The 19,488-nt window shown below is 49.9% G+C and overlaps 1 protein-coding gene and 1 pseudogene across 1 annotated transcript in view; one reads left to right on the top strand and one right to left on the bottom strand.

The window, feature by feature from the left end:
• The first annotated feature begins 443 nt into the window (after window positions 1–443).
• The window catches only part of MAPKAPK2 (MAPK activated protein kinase 2), a 49,308-nt gene continuing 30,263 nt past the window's right edge, over window positions 444–19,488 (top strand). The window contains exon 1 of the mRNA XM_054479415.2: window positions 444–1,051. Within this exon, the coding sequence (XP_054335390.1) occupies window positions 770–1,051 (282 nt within the window). The 5' untranslated portion in view covers window positions 444–769. The remainder of the gene's footprint in view (window positions 1,052–19,488) is intronic.
• Window positions 7,202–11,796, bottom strand: LOC129009893 (small ribosomal subunit protein uS11-like; annotated as a pseudogene).

Here is a 19,488-nt window from a genome sequence, read left to right as displayed (position 1 = left end):
GGGAAATATTTAATACGCCCGCCTTTGATTGACCCCTGGGATGAATGACCCCTGTGATTCCAGCTCCCCCCCACCCTCCCCCGAGGTCTCATCTAGCTGGATACCTACGAGCCATCCCTCTCCTTGGAAATACACCCCTCTCCCAGTTCGCTGCCGCTAAGAGGCCCAGACAATTGGAGAGGAGTGGATTTTCCATCTGAATTATGCAGCTCCTTTGACACGCCTCCTCTCTCCCTTTGCACGGCCTTGGTTAAGAACTAGGATTTCTTCGTCCCCTCTCCCTGTCCCCCAGGCAGCAGCCCCCAGCCTACTTCGCGGTCCTCCCAGCTCCCGGCACCGCGCGTCCTCCCCTTTAAGGCCCGCCCCTCCCCCCACACCACGCCTCCCCAGGCCCCGCCCCCCGCCCCTCCCCTGTAAGGACCGGCCCCGGACGCAGACGAGGCTGTGACGCGGCCGCCGGCCCGGGGCTGGGTACATTGTCGCGCGGCCGCTTCCCCCCGGCCGGGCCCCCGCCGCCCCGCGGTCCCCAGAGTGCCAGGCCCCCGGGGGGAGGGAGGGAGGGCGCCGGGCCGGTGGGCGCCAGCGGCGCGCGGCGGGACCCACGGAGCCCCGCGACCCGCCGAGCCTGGAGCCGGGCCGGGTCGGGGAAGCCGGCTCCAGCCCGGAGCGAACTTCGCAGCAGGTCGGGGGGCGGCGGGGAGGGGGCCCGGAGCCGGAGGAGGGGGCGGCCGCGGGCACCCCCGCCTGTGCCCCCGCGCCCCCGGGCACCATGCTGTCCAACTCCCAGGGCCAGAGCCCGCCGGTGCCGTTCCCCGCCCCGGCCCCGCCGCCGCAGCCCCCCGCCCCTGCCCTGCCGCACCCCCCGGCGCAGCCGCCGCCGCCGCCGCCCCCGCAGCAGTTCCCGCAGTTCCACGTCAAGTCCGGCCTGCAGATCAAGAAGAACGCCATCATCGATGACTACAAGGTCACCAGCCAGGTCCTGGGGCTGGGCATCAACGGGAAAGTTTTGCAGATCTTCAACAAGAGGACCCAGGAGAAATTCGCCCTCAAAGTAGGTTTGGGGCCCGGGGAGGGGAGGCGGGGCCGGTCCCGGGCCCTGGAGCTCCACGGCGTCGGGTGCCCGCCCCGGCCTGGGTCGCGGCGCGGGGCGGAGGGGTGGCCGCGGCGGGGCGGGGCGGGGCGGCCGGGCCAGGGGTGCCGAGTGCGGCGCGGGCGGCGGGTCCCAGCGCCCTCGCCTCTCTGACCGCTTCCGGCCGCTCCCGGGCGGGAGCCCTGGGACCCGCTCCGGGGACTCAGGGGACCCTGCCATTTTGGGGTTTGAGCGGGATCCAGCCGAGTCGGAACGGTTGGCTTCGGGACTTCTGCTAATTTTACTCCATCTCAAGGAAGTGATTTTGGGGGTGGTGGTTCGCCGTCCTTTCCTCCCTTCTTTTTCTCTCTTTGCGGGCACAAAAGGCCCATTAGTCATTGAGCCGGTTGGTGGGTTGGTTTGGAGAAGTCGGATCGCAGAGGTTTATTTAGCCTCGCTCCTTATTTGGGAGCCGGAATGTGTGATTTCACTTCCCCGAGCCTCGCGAGGGCAGCCGGGCCGCCTTGGGGCGCGCCGGCCAGGAGGTGTGCGGCGGGAGGGTCCTGGGCGTCCCCCGGCTGCGGGGGCGGGATTGTTTGGATCCCAGAGCTGGCCGCCTCCCACGCCCGCGCGGGGCGGCTCCGGGGAGAGGCCGGCGGTGTCCGCGGCCCGGCTGAGCATTGTGAACCGACTCTGTAACCCGCGGCCGGATCCGTGCTGATTCCGCCTCCTGGAGAGGGCCACTTGCTGTCCTGGACTCGCGCCGTGATGGGCAGTCTGCTGAAACATTATCCTTGAGCCGGGGGAGCCCATCCCTTTTCTTTCTTTAAGGGGTGTGGTGGTGGGGAGAATAAGGATTCAAGTGAGAATATCGACTTCAGAAGTTAAACACAATGGACTGGGAGGTCTCATGAGGTGGGTGGGTCCCCAGTGAAGTGTGAGCCGGTCTTGCAGGGTCACCACCAAGGTTTTCCTCTCACAGGGGTTTCAGGTCAAACCAATCTCTAAAGGTGACACCTCAGGTCTGTTTCCCCTGGGGTGTCTCAATGATTGGAGGAGGAGAAAAATACTTCCTGTGTTATATTTTTCTCTTCCCCTTCAGCCCCCACAGCGAGCTGTATTTCAGTTATCAAGTACAAAACTCAGAAATGTGGTATGGGTGGAACTATTGGAATATACGATCAGACGTTTTAAAAAAAACACCAGTACTTCGGGGTTGTACGGGGCAAGCATGTTCCATTTCTAGATTTTAAGGCCTCTAGAATTATTTTCCTGCTGCTCTCATACTCAACCCTGTCAGAGTGCTTTGCTTTCTACTGTAAATTATTGCTCTGGGATCTCGGTTGTTGTTTAGTGTTGACTGTTGGAGAGAGGATAAGTATCTTCAACACTTCAATATTTGTGCCTTAGACTTCTCTTTCCCTACTCATAACTGAAGGGAAAGGAGGAGGAGGAGTTGTTTGGATTGAGCGTGGCTCTGACCTTGGGGACTGGAGTTGGGTGAATACAGTTTGACCACAGTTAACCTGTATCATTGAGGAAGTGACAGACGGTCTTTAGAGGAGTGTTTGCTGTCCCCTCTGAGACACCATCTGCCTTCACCCATTAGTAGTTTGGGGACACTAGCTATTCATTCTCTTGGATATTTGGAATATTATGTAAAGACTTCAGAACAGAAACTCCCAACTTCTGCTCTGTATTCTGTTTAATAGACACACGCACAAAATCATCCTATAAAATGCTTTTGAGTGGCAATTCAGATTTCTCTTGTAACTAACGGGAGAGAGGTTTAGATATTTTTCTACTTTGAATAGTTTTGGAAGGAAAAATCCAGCAGCGTGTTAAATAACACTCATAGTTTATCCCTCTCAGGTTAGAAGTGGGTGAAGAGTGAAGTCAGTCTGTTTTGACAGGCAGCCTGCTCCCAGATCTTTTAAGTTGACTCAACTGTTAAATTGTGGATTTCCCACACACGTCTTTGTGTTAAAACTTAATAATGGAGGAAGAAAGGAGAGACAAGGCATTTGGAGACTGACAGCCGTGTTAACAGCACTTCCATATCCAAATATTGACTGAGACATAGTTACAGCTGTGGGGGGAATCTGGTTCAAAGAACGCTGTTCCAGAGACACACACCAAAGAGATTTCTAGATCTTGAATTTTGATTAACCTCAGGTGCTGAGTAGTGAAATGGTTTTCAAAACCAGAAGTCTCGTGATTATAAAGCAGGAGAGGAAGATGGAGTGGGGCAAGAGGGATTACCCCCTTGGGAAGGTGCCTGAGAAAAGGGGAGGAGACCTCTATTCTGCAGTGTGCTCAGGCCAGTGCTGGGGGGCTAGGGCAGAGCTGGAGGGCAGCAGCCCAGCCTCTCCTGGGGTTCAGAAGTCTGCTATGTTGCAGCCCTGAGAGTTGATGGGAGCTGGCAGCTGCTTAGATGCTCTTCTCCCTGCCTATAGTCGGTGACCTCTTAGCCCTGTTAAGTGAAATCAGCGTTTGAAAAACAGTCCCAGCTCACCCTGCTGCTTCTCTCCCTCCACCTCAGAGAGCTCCCATTTAAATGCTTTTGGTGGGTGCTTTGACCTCACCTCACCATCTTTCCTGGCTGCTTTTGCTAAGTTCTGAGTCATGCTTCCAGTCAGAGTTGCAAGGGACTTGAGAGGTCATTTTGTCCAGCCCCCTCATTTTGCAGAAGAGAAAACCAAGGCCCAGAGTGAGGGAGTGACTTGCTCAAGGTACCATAGCCATTCACTTGACAGAGGCAGGATTGGAACCCAGGTTGCCTGACTCCTAGTCTCAGGCTTCTTCCCACTTACTTCCTAACTGAGCCACAGGCTCAGGCACATGGCCAGCTGCTGCTCCAGGGTGCCTTCAGCCTGAGGAGCTGTTCTGTCACCTCAGGCCCTGACTGACAAGAGGGGAGGTCAGCGAAGGGGGCTGGGTGGGTATTTGCCGCTCCTGAGCAGTCCTCAAAGTTGGAGGGGAACTTCAACAGTAGCTCCATGCATTTTTTTTTAACCACTCCCTCCCCCTTTTGAGAGAGTATTTGATAGACATCTTACTTACTATTTTTTGTACAAGAACATGGGAATTCTATTCTTTCTTTCTTTTTTTTTTTTGAGACAGAGTCTTGCTCTGTCGCCCAGGTTAGAGTGCAGTGGCACGATCTTGGCTCACTGCAAGCTCCGCCTCCCAGGTCCACGCCATTCTCCTGCCTCAGCCTCCCGAGTAGCTGGGACTACAGGCGCCCGTCACCATGCCCGGCTAATTTTTTGTATTTTTAGTAGAGACGGGGTTTCACTGTGTTAGCCAGGATGGTCTTGATCTCCTGACCTCGTGATCCGCCCGCCTCGGCCTCCCAAAGTGCTGGGATTACAGGCGTGAGCCACCATGCCCGGCCTCTATTATTTCTTTGATAAGGACACCTAGTCTCAACCCACTTGTGTATTAATTAGTTGTATTCCCTAGGAGGGTTCCTCAGCTGCTTGCTGTTTCACTGTGTCATGGTGACCCTTAGGTGTTAGCTCAGCAAATTTAATTAAAGACTGTATTGTTGTTCTTCTCTGCTGTGCAACTCTGATTAGGTGAAGCATGTTACTGCTTTATAAAATATAGAATGTTGTCGTAACTTATCTCTGTGTATCTTTCCATTGTGTGGATTAGAGAAAACAAGGTCCTGTAGTTTCTTTTCCTTTCCTTTCTCCAGCAGTCCTCTCTCCCTAGGTCGTGGAAGCGCGACTGCGATGTGGCTTCCTTTGTTCTGGTGAAGGGGAGATGATTGGAGCCTCTCATGATTATTCTGGATGCTGTTGGAGGGACATGCCAGAGCTCCCACATCCCCACAGTACAGGCACCATCTCCTTTCTAGCACACCTCATACTGTGTACCTGTGGAGGGCAAGACAGTTAGTGTGGCTAGGTGAGAGGCAGTGTCCCAAACTGGAGTTTGCTGGAGTTGTCACAAGGTTAGGAAAATTTCATTGACCAAGCCAGCCTCTTTTATATGCAATATGGTTACAGGTAGGTAACAGTTTGCTGAGTATCTGTCATAAGCTTAGTTGCATGGAGGATACACATGTAAAAAATGGCCTGTAAAATTTTGAGTCAAGAAACTTATTTAGAGAAGGTGAAATTAACACATGTAGGCTAGGGCTGCACTGTCCAATCTGGTAGCCACTACCCTCACATAGCTAATTAAATTAAAATTAATTAACATGAATAGATTAAACTAAATTAAATTTCAAAAATCAGTTGCTAGCCACACTTCAAGTGTTCAGTGAACATGTGGCTAATGGCTATTGAATTGAACAGTGCAGAAGAACATTTTCATCCTTGCAGAAAGTTCTCCTAGACTTTGTTGGTCTGGGAGCTAAATCGTGTGGCTGGGAATAGAGGAGCTTTGAAAGAGGGGAATCTGTGGTGACTCCAGGAGCTAAGGGAGGCTCCAGCTGGGGTCAGTGGGACATGGCTGTGCCTCTGAGGAGTGAGCAAGTCTGTGAGAGGTGTGGTGGCATTGGCCTGGCTAGAACTGAGGGGAGGAACAGGAGGTCAGAGTGGTCGGGGGTTGGTGGCTCAGAATTGAAGCTAACTCATCTTGTGTCAAAGCAGGCTTTAGAGTGTTTGAGGGGCATGAAGTTGTCAAAAAAGGTTAGGAATCATTGAGGTTGGGCTTACAGAATTATGAGGGAAGGGTCAGGTTTGTGGTTTCAGAGATCCTGTCCCTCCTGGCCCTAGCCCTGACCCCTGGCTCCTGCAGCAGGGCCGTTGGCATCCACTGAGGCAGGATCGAAGCTGGGTCAGCTAATTGTCCTTTTTTACTTGTGAATTCTGGGCTTTGACTGAGCTTGGAGACAATCTCCAGCTAAGATATGGGATCAGTGGCTGACAGGAGGGGAGAGACAAGCAGTCCCTGGGCCTTAGGGCCAAATATTGGTGGGTGTCTAGGAAACAAAAGAACCCCTTTGTGGGAGGAGGAAGGTATTGGGACCTGTGATGTTTCTGCTACTTGGGACCTGAGAGGTTGGGCCATCCATAGTTGATGATTTTTCTTAGGAAGCAGGTACAGGGGATTGGGAGGAGGGCCTGGAAGAGCCCAGCCTCAGAACTGCTGGAGGCAAACTTAATCCTTGGGCTAGGGGAGGGGCCAAAGCTCCTGTTACCCAGAGCCCAGGAGTGTGCTGAGTGGGTGCCAGGAGGAATGTCAGCCAAGATGGGGAAGAGCAGGGCACAGTCGTCTGCGTCTGAGCCATTGCCCAGTTCCCAAGCAGACTTGCCATGCTCTGAGCTGGGGTTCTTCCTGGTGGCGTGATATCTGTGGTGCAGGATTCACTCTATTCTCCTATCTTTCCTCTACTTCAGGCCCTGCCAAGGGTCATGTGAGGTCTCTTTTCCCCCTCTTTTCCCTGCACTGTATCTTTCCAGATTGTTCTGCGTCCTGGAGGGAGGTGGATGGGCAGAGAAGAGTTGTTCTTTGCAGGGACTGCAGCTTTTCTTGGTAATGGTTTGAGGCCCAGTGGCAAAGCAACCCACACTTCATAGTAACTTAGAATCCACACTCCCTGGTCATCTTTCTTGACTCCTTGCATATCACTGAGGAAGAAGCTGGGCCAGTGCAGAAAGGTTCAGTGGCATGTCCAAGGTCTTACATGGTGTCAGCGTCCGAGCCACATCTTGAGACCTGGTTCCATGGGATCTGCTCTTGGTCTGGGCTCCTTTGGTTTTTGGTTGCTAGAAGACTGTAGACCTGGTGGAGCAAAACTGAGCTCCACTAACACATCAGCTAGGATCTTTCCACATAGGTTACCTTGTAAATGGGGGCATTGGTGAAGAGAAGGGGCCATGTCACTGGACAGCATAATAATGTATGGCAGTTATAGAACCCAAATCAGATTGCTCTGTACCTTTTCTAGTTTTTAGGAAAATACTGGTATTTTGTATTTTAAGATATATATATATATATATATATATATATATATATATATACAGATATAGATATGTAGAGATGAGCTTGTTACCATGGGTTATGTGCTAGATAAGAAAGCAAAAATAAGTACATACATAAATAGAAAGGTTCCAGTGTTTGTATGCTGCTAACAAGTTACATGACCTTGAATAGGTCAGCTAAACTTTCCAGGCCTCATTGCACAGAGGGTCGGCTCGAGCAGCTCCTGAGCACCGGCAGGGTGAGGCGGTAGAAGGTGGTGAGGCAGTAGAAGGCGGTGCTGCAGGCCAGAGGTGGAGGGCAGGCAGGATAGCTTGCTGACTTGCTCCGGGTCTGACCATCAGCAGTATCTGGGTCAGCACAGATGCCCTTTTGTAGGCTTAGTGCCGGGCTCCAGGGCAGCCTGTGTCCAGTTAATGAATAATCATCACTGACCAGCTGCTCCTTCTCTTGTGTGAAGACTTAGAAAGTGTTCTAGCTGGTGACTCGGCAGAGAGGATAGACTACGTAATTTAGCAGGGTGTGCATCTTCTCTTTCCTTCAAATCAGAAGAATCATAGTGTAGTGGTGGTGCAAAGTAGAGATGAGGAACTCTATTCCCTACTTGAGATTCCTTTCTCGTTTCAAGTTATGGGGCATTTGAAGGCCACTGTGATTTCTGGTGCAGGCTGTGCCCTGTGCACAGGGATCTGGTTGAGGAGCTAAGCGAAGGCTGAAGTCTAGCCACTGTCCCCTTGCTCAGCTTTGTCTTTGTGTGTGGCTGGGTTCTTTCAAAGGAGTGCCTTCTTCTAATTCACCAAAGGTATAGTTACGGATTAAGGGTTGTTCTTAGGTTAGAGTTGGGGACTGATTCCCAGAGCTGATGAGGAAGTTAGGATTTACATTCAGGTGATCCTCAGCCCCTCAGACAGGGCTGAGTAAGAAGAGATATCAGGAATCCAAGGAAGCAGGAGGAAAAGGGGTTGCCTGGTGATGTCTGTTCTCTTTCCTCCTCTTCCTGCCCATGCAAGGCTAGAGCAGCTGTTTCAGCCTGGAGGTTTGGACTGTGGGGTCCTGTGTGCTGGGCCGTCAGGTTTGGTGGGAGGAGGAAGAAAGCAACAGTAGAAGGAGACATGAAGTTGGGCTGGGCCTCTGGCAGTGAAAGGTTCTTGGGGTCTTTATTCTCTGATCAGTAAACACCTCTGTATGCCAGAATGAGCTGGGACAGGGCCCCAAGGTCAGCCCATATTTGTATCTGGTGTTCTCCTCCAAGACCAGCCAAACTGTGTGCTCATTCTGCTGGGAACCTGAGCCCTCCAAAAGGGTCATATGAAAGGGCATCTTATTCTTGAGGGACGTTTCCAAGCATCTCTGTGGCCAGTGTCCGTCCAGGACTCATCTGAGAGGTGAAGAGTGGTGGCCAGAGGCGGAAGCTAGTGGCCGCCCGATGGGAGCCTTTTCTGTTTCAGAGCATATGAGGGAGCTGAGGGAGCTGTACTGTTGATGCCTTCTCTCTGGCTCATCTCCATGAAGATTCTTTTGAACCAGAAGCAAAGGTGAAGTCTCTCTGAGGGGAGGGGCTGAACAGGAGATTTACTGACTGTCCCCCTGCCGACTCCTCCACTTTCATCCTCCTGCGGGGCTCCTTATCCTCCTGCTTGTCTACAGGGAGAAGATCGAGTTGATCGTTTGCTGCCATTTTAATGATCCACATTGTTAGGAGGCTCTCAGTACACACCGGACCTTAGCAGCCTGGCCTCCTGCCCAGGGCCCAGAACTGTTACTCAGCCCCTCTGCCCAACAGCTAAAAATAAACCTGTCACTGCTGCAGTCTCCCCTCACAGCCAGGCCCTGTTAGCTGTCCCAGTGCTTCCTGCCACACTCCTGACCTGTTTCTGTCATTTTCTGCTGATATTCTCCCTGCTTGACCCTTTCTCTTCCAGCCTGAGGTTGGTAGGTGATTTGGGGCTAACTCACTCTTCTGAGTGCTGGAAGACGTGCTATGGTTTTTGTCTTCAGGTGTCTAGATTTGTGTGTATGAAAGCTCTGTGAAGCTGTCCTGCTTATTCCCCAGTAGGGAAAGGGTTAGACAAAAAGGAGAGTGACCAAGCTCATCAGAGTGGATCAGACCTTCTACTGTGCTCTCCTCCAGCCCTGGCTTCCTCCAGTTTTACCTCCAAGCAGGCCTCTTTGCCAGAGTTACCTAGGGATGCTAGGACAGCCCCACATGGGCAGTCTGCCCCAGGCCTTCAACCCGACTGCCCTGTCACTGAGCATGCTACCTACAGTGTACTCCTGCCCTGTTGCTACATTGTATTCTCCACCTCCGCAGTGTGAGGCTTTGGGCTACCACATTCAAAAGTGTGACCTCATCTTGTCAGCTTCCAAGAATAACTGGGCCCTGGCTCTCAGGATCTCCTTCCTGAGTCAGGCCATGGCACCTCTGGCCCTTCCAGCTCAGCCACACGCAGAATGTCACCGAGTGCATGGGTTTCTTCTGCCTCTTGACTGCAGTATTGATGTGTGTCCATGGAGGTGTGTCCTCTTCCTCTATTCCCCAGGGATCCTGGAGACTTGTGGAGCAAGATGAGGAAAGGGGCTTAGGTAGCTAGAATATCTGCTTAGCTGATAGATACTGGGCAGAGTCTGACATTGGCATTCTGTTCTTCAGCATGGCGTTAGTATTCTTTCTGTTTTTTTCTAATCCCTAGACAGGTGTTGATACTAATCGTAGCCTAGGACGGCTCTATGTCTGCTTTCGGGAATTATGGTTTATTTGGGGGGAAGGGGTGTATGGTGGAGAGTGATGGCAATGACAACCAAGACATAGGACTTGAGGAACCCTCTGCCTTCAGCTAGTTACATACTCTGACCATGTGTCCATGGCCTCCTTCTCCCACCTCTCCCCCAGGGCCTCATTTCCTCTGCAAGGAAAGATTTATCTGCCAGGGCCCATTGGCCTGTGCAGGGGAAGAGTTGGGCATAGTTGCCAAGCGTTTATTTTTAACTCTGACAGAAGGAGCCCCTGTCCTCAGAATAGCCATACCCTCTGTCTTTCCCTATCCCGACTGCCTTCCTTGGCTTCTGTGATTCCTAGAAGAAGGTTAGTAGGATTCTAAAGGCCAGGCTTCACGGGAGCTGGAGAAGGATAGCCTAAGTGAGGAATCTGCAGGTTGCTTGTCATGCTTGGCTTCTGCAGAGCTCAAAGGGTCCTGCGGGGAGAGCCCTGGACACTAAAGGCCATGTGTCTGGAACTTGGAGAATCCTAGGAATGCAGGTGGCCTGATGAGGAGGCTGCATGTGCCCTGCAGCTCAGAGCAGCCTGGCTGCACAGCTGAGTTGGACAGCCCAGCGAGGGGTCATCCCATGCCTTCTCCATCCTTACAGGCACCCAGATCTCTGGCAGATGGGGAGGCCACAGGGAGAAAATGAGCATATGTAGTAACCTGCCCTGGAAACGCTTGCGCTTGCAGACACGCCAAGTGCTGTCATTCTCTCTGACTGCCAGGCTCACGAGCATCATGTCCTTTCCAGCAGAGCCCACCTGGGACTCTTAGTGACTTCATACCCTTTGTGTTCTCTTCCCTGATGTGCTCTAGTGACCTGTGCTCACAGAGAGGAGGAGGAAGAGTGGCAGTGCCCCCTCTCCTGGGTCTCAAACTCTCCTGATTTTATGCATTTGATTTGGCTACCTAGGCTTGGATTCTTTAAAAGAAAATAAAATTAGGTTTGATGTGTAACCAGAGAGGGAAGGAATAGAGAGTAGTAGGGGGTGGGATGGGTGGTTGAAACATGTGGCTAACTCTGAGAACCCTCAGCTATGGAAGGAAGGTCTTGCCCCCATGATTCTTCGGCATGCGGGATTAGTTTGCCCAGAGCCCAGCTCTGATCATGTAGCTTCCCAGCTTAAGCCCTTCAGTGGGTCTCTTTGCCTGCAGAATACGTGAGATACCCACGTCTTTCCCAGATCTGGCCCTGATCTGTTTTTTTTGTTTTTTTTGTTTTTTTTTGGAACACGTGCTTTTTTTTTCTCCCCAGCTTAAGTGGCTTATATATGTTGTTTCTTTAACAGAACTGTGCTTTCCACTTCCACACCTTAGCATCTATCCATCTGCATCTTCTCTGTACCATGCCTGTTCCCTGTCCTGTCTATATCTACCTGTTCCACCCTGCACAGATGCTGCTTTTCCAGAGCCTTTCACACCAAAAGTGGGTCTTCCCATCCTTCCCCATCAAACTTGCTGATACACTCTTACCTTTTATTTCTCTGTTTAAGTGCATTTCTCCATGTGCAAGGCATCTCTCTCTTTCTCTTTTTTTTTTTAACAGGAAGGCAATTTATTAACAGAAAATATTTGAGGAGTCCTGTCCACAGTGACCATGGCAACTCCCCTTCCTGCGGGTGCTGTCAGAGGGGTTGGGGGTGACGTCCTCAATCCGTCCGATCTTCAGACCTGAGCAGGCAAGGGTCCCGAGGGCCACCTGGGCCCCAGGTCCAGGGGTCTTGGTTCTACTTCCTCCTATGGCTCGGAGTTTGATGTGTAGGGCAGTGATACCCAGCTCTGGGCCACGTCCCGGACAGCCAACGTAGCAGCATGTGGTGAGGATTCATCTTGGCCTGCCTTCACCTTCATCTCACCAGTTACACGGCAGATGATTTCTTTGCCAGAAAGATCAGTGACGTGGACAAAAGTGTCATTGAAGGATGCAAAGATATGGCAGACACCAAATACATTCTCTCCTTCAGCCACCTGAGGTCTGAGGCTGATGACCTGTTCTTCCTTCTTTTCTTTCCCCTTTCAAGGTGCCATTTCTGCATGTTGTTTCCAGACTCCGCATAGGAACGCAAGGCACCTCTTTAGATATCGGATTGGATTGTAAATCCCTTGAAAACCTACATCTTCATTATTTTTGTGTCCTCTTATTTTCATGTAGTGACCGTATGTCCTCATTAAAAAACTCAGGCCAGGCATGGTGGCTCACGCCTATAATCTCAGTGCTTTGGAAGGACAAGTGGGAGGATCTTTTGAACTCAGGAGTTCGATATCAGCCTGGGCAACATAACAAGACCCCATCTCTACAAAAAATTAAAAAGGTTAGCCAGCTGTGGTGGCACATACCCATAGTCTCAGCTACTCAGGAGGCTGAGGTGGGAGGATCACTTGAGTCCAGGAAGTCATGGTTACAGTGAGCTATGATCATGTCAGTGCACTCCAGCCTGGGTGACAGAGCGAGACCCTGTCTCTGAAAAAAGAATCCTATTTTGGCACTGTGCATTATACGCATTATACTTAGCTGCTGAATAAAGGTGTGATAACTGAGTAATAGTGGATGCCACTGATATTAAATGTGATGTACTAGAGTTAATCCTCAGAGTCAGGGGCTGTGGCAGCCCCGGGAGTGGGATAGTACTGGGCTATGCTCTCTGAGACTGAGCTGGGGTAGAGTGATGATCTCTCGCATTGTCTGTTCTTATTCTTCTGCTGCTGAAAAGCTGCTCTTAGACAGTCTTCTGAGCATTTCTTCCCTCTACCCACTTGGATCTGTTGACTGAAGCAGGCACCTTCTATTTCTGCTTACAGAGTTCTCATTCTTACAAGGACCCTGACCATAGTTTCTCATTGATGCCTCTCCTCCTTCTCCCTGTTTCAGGGCCCCTCCTATTCCTGTTCAGTCATGGAGATGACCCTTTTGCCCTTTGGAGAACTTTAACTGAGGGAGGGACAGATGTGGAGCTTGCCAACTTTCCTACAGCTCCTGGCATTTTCTAGTTAGCTACAGACACGGCACAGACACACAGATGCAGTCCATGGTTTTCTATCTGCTGGTCCTGCTCTTGTGTGTTGCAAGAGGGACCAGTGTTAAACACTGTATTAGTCCATTTTGCGTTGCACTAAAGGAGTATCTGAGACTGGGTAATTTATAGATAAAAGAGGTTTATTGCTCACAGTTCTGCAGGCTGTACAAGAATCATGGCACCAACATCTGCTTCTGGTGAGGACCTCGGGAAGCTTTTGCTCATGGGGGAAGTTGAAGGGGGAGGAGGCATGTCACATGTCGAGAAGAGGGAGCATGGGGGTGGGGGAGGCCCTCAACTCTTTTTAACAACCAGATCGTCTATGAACTCAGAGTGATAACTCATTGCCACAAGGAGGGCACCAAGCCATTCATGAGAGATCTGCCCCCAAGACCCAAACATCTCTCACCAGGCCCCACCTCCAACACTGGGGATCATAATTCAAGATGAGATTTGGAGGGGCCAAATATCCAAACTGTATCAAGTACCCAGTTGCTGGGACTGAGGTCAAAGGTTTGAACCTCATGGGGCTGCTTAACTCCATGCCACAACAGATTTACACAAGAAAGAGAACCTGACACTAGACTGGAATCTGGGAGACCTGGCTACTAACTCTACCTATGTGGCCCCAAGCAAGTCCTAGGACCTGTCTGGGCCTCACTCAGTTTCCTCATTGTAAATCAGCAGGATTAGACTTGACCTTGAAGGACTCCTGCACCGAAAACCTTTCATCACTGTTGTTGCATCCACACTGCTGGGAAAATAACCTGATGCTGGGAAACAAGTGGTCGGCCTGGGTCCCAGGGAGCCTCAGGTACTAAGAGCCATCATCTCTGTCCTCAGTTTCTGCAGGACAGTGTTACTTCACCTTTCTCCTGGCTACAGTGTTTTTATTAATTCAGCCAATGTTTATAAATGTTTATTGTTCTCCATGCCTGCCTCCTGTCTTCCCTGCTGACTGGCCATCAGGAGGCCCAGATGGCAGGATTAGCTTGGAATGGCAGAACAGTCAAGGGTCATCCTCTTGGGTTTAGACCCCTTTAATACCTCTGCTATATGAGATGAGAAGAATTTAGAACATTGATTCCTTCTAGCAGCTTAGACTAGACCCCTGCCTTTCTAAGCAGGATTTGCCTGTGGGTGCCTTCTATACCCTTGAGATCCAAAGCAACTTACTACTCAAGAAAATTAATTAGCAATGCCAAGAGTGACTTGTACAGCTTCCCTAAGGATAGCTCAAAACCGCAGATAGACTTTGATACAATATAACAATTTTCTATTGTTCAGATCACTGTAGGAAACTTAGCAACTCTGTGAAGGTTTCCCAGATTAATAACAAGTCTTTATTGAGCAGATACTATGTGTCAGGCATTGTGTTAGGTATTTTACTTACATTCTTGTTAATCCTTAAAATAATCCTTTTACTGCAAAGTAAAAGTCCCCATTTTATAGAAGAAACATTTTCATATACAGAATAATTCATTAGCAATTATTTATTGAGCACCTACTAAGTGCTAAGCATTATCTTGGGCTCTGGATATACATCAGTATATAAAACAGACAAAAAAGCTATTTGGGGGTGGGAAGGGGGACCGGGTAGAGGAATAGCAAGTGCAAAGGCAAAAGCCTGAGGCTTACTAATGAGTGTGTCTAACTCTAAAACCTAGGCTCCCTCCAGCTCACAGTGTTGCCTCTCTAATGGTCCTTTGTGACTCCATTATAATTGGATACTTAGATGACCTAGCAATTTTAAGTTTATCCAGTATTTATGGGATACTTATTTTGTGCAAATTGCTACGATGATATGAATAAGTTGTAGGCCCTGCCTTTGGAAACATACAGTTTAGAGGAACGAACACCCATGTGTATAAAAATGAATGAAAGAAGACTTCCTCGCAAAGTCCAGATCTTACCATTTCTTGCATTTTTGTCATTTGAGCCTTGTAGGCTAGATGGTGTGGTTCCTCGTTTTGTATCTGAAGGAAGAGTTTCAGGGAGTGGGTGGGGGGTAAGTGTCTGGGCACCAGGGTGGCCAATAAAGGACGCAGAGACACATGATGGACTCTTCAAGGTGGGAGGGAGTAGAGGGTGGGATCACTGCCTGGCATGGGCAGAGGATACTTCATGGACACATACCTGTGACACAGCCAGGGGAGGGTGCAGATGAAAATACGTCCAGTGGGATGGTTTCTAACGAGAAGTGTGAGGGACTCCAATGGGGCTCCCATATTTTGTCTGGCTGAGGAGGGAGAGATGCTGCCTCTCCAGGAATCTGGTAATAGGCAATGCTTGAGATTGGTGTGAACCGACCTGTCACATAGAGCCGGGAGAAGTCACAAAGGAGGCATGAAAAAGAAATGGCTGGGCTAAAGCTGTGGCAGAGCCCTTTTTATCCTCCTTTGGGTCCTCATATGGCTTCTCTTTTGGTCTGAAGAATCTCATCCTTCTTGAGTTTAGCCTTCTAGGTGAAGGAGTGGGCAGACTGCGTGCAGGGAGACAGGGAGGCCGTGTTTGTGTCCTTCAGCTCAGGAGCTGAGAGAACAGAGGTCAGGGCTTGGGATGGAGCTGACCGTTAGTGCAGATGGGAAAGTGAAGCAATGGGTCGGGTCTGTTTGTTCCTGAGCACGTCCTGTGACAAAGGAAGTTGCAACATGTCTGTCTTTCTTTCTCTCTCTTTTTCTTTTCTCCTTTCTTCTTTTTCTTTCTCTCTCTCTTCTTTTTTTCTCTTTCTTTTTTCTTCTTCCTTTTTTTTTTTTTTTTAAATAAACAAAGAAACAGGTGAAACTATCTTCCAGAAAACGTCAGAAAGAGTATCTGGTCTGTGATGGGTGGTTCTTGCCCCTCCCCCTGCAATGCTTTTCCTGTGTAGTTTTTCTTTTGTCCTTCCTTTCCCATCCACACTTTCCACTCTCCTTTCCTCTGAGAGATTGTGTCTCTGCAGCAGGCCAGCTATATCTCCAAAGGGAAGTAGTCAGTGCATGGACTGAGGGAACCTTGAGAGAGAATCCTCTCCTTTGTCCTCAAGGTGAGAGAGCTGTTGCACCAACTCACACCTGGAAGGTTGCTGGTCTCCTCTCCCTGGACACTGAGAGCTGTTTAAATTTCACAGGTGGTTCCTGATTCCCACCTGGCATTTTTTGCTGCTGCACAGGTCTGTGTTGTGTCTCAGAAGGCTGAGGGAATAACTTACTTCTCAACTCAGATAACCACCTTGTTGGTAGATTCAGTGTGTGTCTGTGTCAAGGCAGATGCTGGGAAAAAGGGCCCAGAATGTGTGTGGGAGGTAGAAATCAAGGCTAGAAGACCACACATGTTAATCTGGAGTACTTGGTCAGGTTTGATTTTGGCCTGTGTGCTATAGCTGGGCAAGAAGCCAGTTGTATTTGGAAATGTACAGATGATCTATTTTCCTATGAAACCTTTTGAGGTCTGGAATAAACTTAGCTTGCTTTCTCTCTTTCCCTCTTTTGAGATTCAATTTCTCTCCCTTGGACTTCTATACCCCAGTAGAGCCAAAGGTTCCAGTACAAACCAGTTTTGAGACTCCAGCATTAGTCAACTAAGGGATGTTGTAGGTCATCTCTGAGAATGAGAGCTGCTTGCTCTGGGGAAGCTGGGAAATGGCACCAGGTGTCAGGCCCTGCTGCCCAGGTTGGGATGACAGCTGCTGGTGTTAATTATATTTCTGGGCAGAACAGGGTAAAGTCCTTGGGGGCGAGAGTTTTTGGTTAGGCACTGTTTTCCCTGTACCTGTTGCCTCTGGTACAGCTGCTGCAGAGCCCCTCCTTTCCTGCAGTCTTCTTTGAATTTAATCTCCCTGTGATCAGGTGCATCTCTTCAGACTGGAGGGGAGCGGTGGAGGGAGTGGGGCCAGAATTTACTTGTTTGCCTGGATCCCACTGAGAATACAGAAGCTCTCTTTCACGAGAAGCTGTGCTGGCCTCTGTGGTAGCCACTGGCCATATGTGACTATTAAAATTAAAATTAAGTATTAATAAAATTTAAAATTCAGTTCCTCAGTAGTGCCAGCCACATTTCAAGTGCTCAGTAGTTAGCTAGTGGCCACGGTTTTATGCGGCACAGATAGAGAACATTTTATCATCACAGAATAGTCTCTTAGACAATGCAAGATTCTGAGATAATTTTTCTAATCCTGGTAAACACTTAGCTGGGAGGGGATTTGAGGAAGGGTGCAGGGAGAGGTTTTGAAGCCCAGGTGAGAGGGCAAGTAGAAGGTATTCATTTAGAAAAGGATCTTAAAAAGTATTTAGTTTGTAGGGCCAGGCGCAGTGGCTCATACCTATAATCCCAGCAGTTCGTGAGGCTGAGGCGGGCAAATTGCGTGAGCCCAGGAGTTCGAGACCAGCCTGAGCAACATGGGGAAACACTGTCTCTACAAAAAATACAAAAATTAGCCGGGCTTGGTGGCGTACACACATGGTTCAATCTACTCAGGAGGCTGAGGTGGGAGGATCACTTGAGCCTGGGAGGCCAAGGCTGCGGATAGCCGTTATTGCACTGCACTCCAGCCTGGGCAACAGAATGAGACCCTGTCTCAAAAAAAAAAAAAAAAAAAAAAAAAGGAGTTCACCTTGTTGAGGACTACATCCTAACAGATGGTCACCTGGCCCAGTGGCTCCCAAACCAGGACGATTGTTAGACTCACTTGTGGGTAGCGTTTCAAGATACAGATTCCTGGGCACCACTCTTTGTGCCTAATTGAATCCAAGACTCTTCAGAGGAGGTAACCTGGAATGTGCATTTTTAATGTGCTCCCCAAGTGATAATTATCTGGGTTTGGCAACCACCAACCTATCATACCTGTGCTTAAATTCTTCCAATGGTAAGGAGCTTATCCCTTTTCAAGAAGACCTTACCATTAAGGAAAAATTTGCTGTTGTTAAAGTTCTATGTTTTTCAAATCTTGAGATTTGGTTCTTTGAGGTCGTGAAATCCTTTGGTGCTCATTGCGTCTTTAGAGCCTTGCAGAACCATCATCTTCATCCTTGCACTCAGTCTTCAGCAGATATTTGAGGGCAGCTGTGGTGTGGTCCCTGACACTCCAAGTCATGGCACGCATCAGAGTGCTTGATCTGCCAAGGGCTCTAGGGAGATGCAGAGATGCAACATCATTCCAGGATCCTTCCAATTGTCAGGGCTTGCTGAGAGCCAGAGGAAAGGTCTGAATCTCAGTGGAGCCCTACAGGGACAGCCCAAGGGCCATCCAGCTGGTGAGGACCATGCGTGTGTCTGCCTCTCTGCATCCTGCTCCATAGGGAAGAGTCCCTGTTTCTTTGCATGTTAGCACTTGTTAACACCGACCTGGTTTTCTTCAGAGGCATTGAGAGATTCAGCCATCCATTCCCGGTAATGACAAATGTCATTTCTGTTTAGAGACCTTCAGTAGCCTCCCTTCACTTCCAGTGTAAAATTCCAACTCCTAAACGTGGCATTCAAGCAAGCTGGTTTGTCCTGCCTTCCACACTTTCCCTTCCAGGAGAGCACTCCTTCCCGCTCTGCTGTGCATTTATCTGCTTCCACATCTTTTCTTGGATCTTATATTTGCTCATCTTCAGTTTTTTCTGGTAGAACTGTATTTATCCTTCAAGGCTCATAACAGATTTTACCCCCTTACTCCCCTGCCCAATTCCAGGCAGAACTGCCTCCCTCCTCTGCCCTAGTGACGGTTCATTCTGCCTGCATGACGGCTATGCACTCGAATTACAGCCCCCTGCCAGGCCCTCCCTGCTAGACCGAGCTCCTTGCGGACAAGAACTATGTCTTACTTGCTTGATATCCCCGAGTGCAAGCAAGCACCGGTGCTGGAGCCTCCTTTTCCTGCATTGGCATTCTTACCCTCAGTGGCCCAGAGCTCATCAGCTCCAATGAGAAAAGTGCTACTTAGCAGCTGATAATTAACAGACAGGACGTGAGGTTTGGCTGCCTCAGAGGCAAAACCGGTATTTAAACAATAAGGTTTTTAAAAATCAAGCATTGAAGTGTCAGCTTCAGAAGCAGCTACTTCCAAACATAATCCTGCCCAGTTAGAGAAGATAAGTGGAATAATGAGTGGAACCAAAGATTTCTCTCTAGCCTTGAGAAGAGTCCAGGGGAAAGAGGCCTGGGTGGCATATTGGCAGGAGATTGGTAAAGGGGCCTTCATATTTCTTTTCTCTGGAGTGGGGCTGGGGCTGCTTGGAGAGCAGGTGGGAGGTGCTTCCCTAGAAAGGGCTGTCTGTGTTCTCTTCCATTCCCAATTTCTATAGATTGGACTAGTTTTGCCAAGTGAGCAAGCAAGAAAAATTGGGAAACAGAGGGTAGGCATCAACCCTGGCATTTATCCTAAGGTGATGCAGCACACACTTGTATTCAGCAATAGAGACTTTTCCGTAATGCCTGATAATATCTCATTGTATTTTCTTCTGATGCTCCTGGGGGCAGGAGGGGAGAGCTGACATCAGAGCCTCCTCCCTTCTAGATCACAACCAGAGCATGAGGAATTCCCCAGCCCCTTGAGGTACCCAGACACTAACCACAATCTCCATCTCTGCTGAAGGCATTGTAAGAAACATGCAGGCCAGGAACAGTCAGTGGCTTCAAAGCAGGGGCAGCCTGCTAAAGAGGCAGAGGCTTCTTATGAGAGCAGGGAGCTTGAGAGTGCCCTGCACCCCATCCTGGGGGAGGTGAGCATCTGCTTCTGGGTTCA

The sequence above is a fragment of the Pongo pygmaeus genome, chromosome 1 (genome assembly GCF_028885625.2).
Source record: "Pongo pygmaeus isolate AG05252 chromosome 1, NHGRI_mPonPyg2-v2.0_pri, whole genome shotgun sequence".
In the NCBI taxonomy this organism is placed as follows: Eukaryota; Metazoa; Chordata; class Mammalia; order Primates; family Hominidae; genus Pongo; species Pongo pygmaeus.
This window is presented reverse-complemented; position numbering and strand designations above follow the sequence as displayed.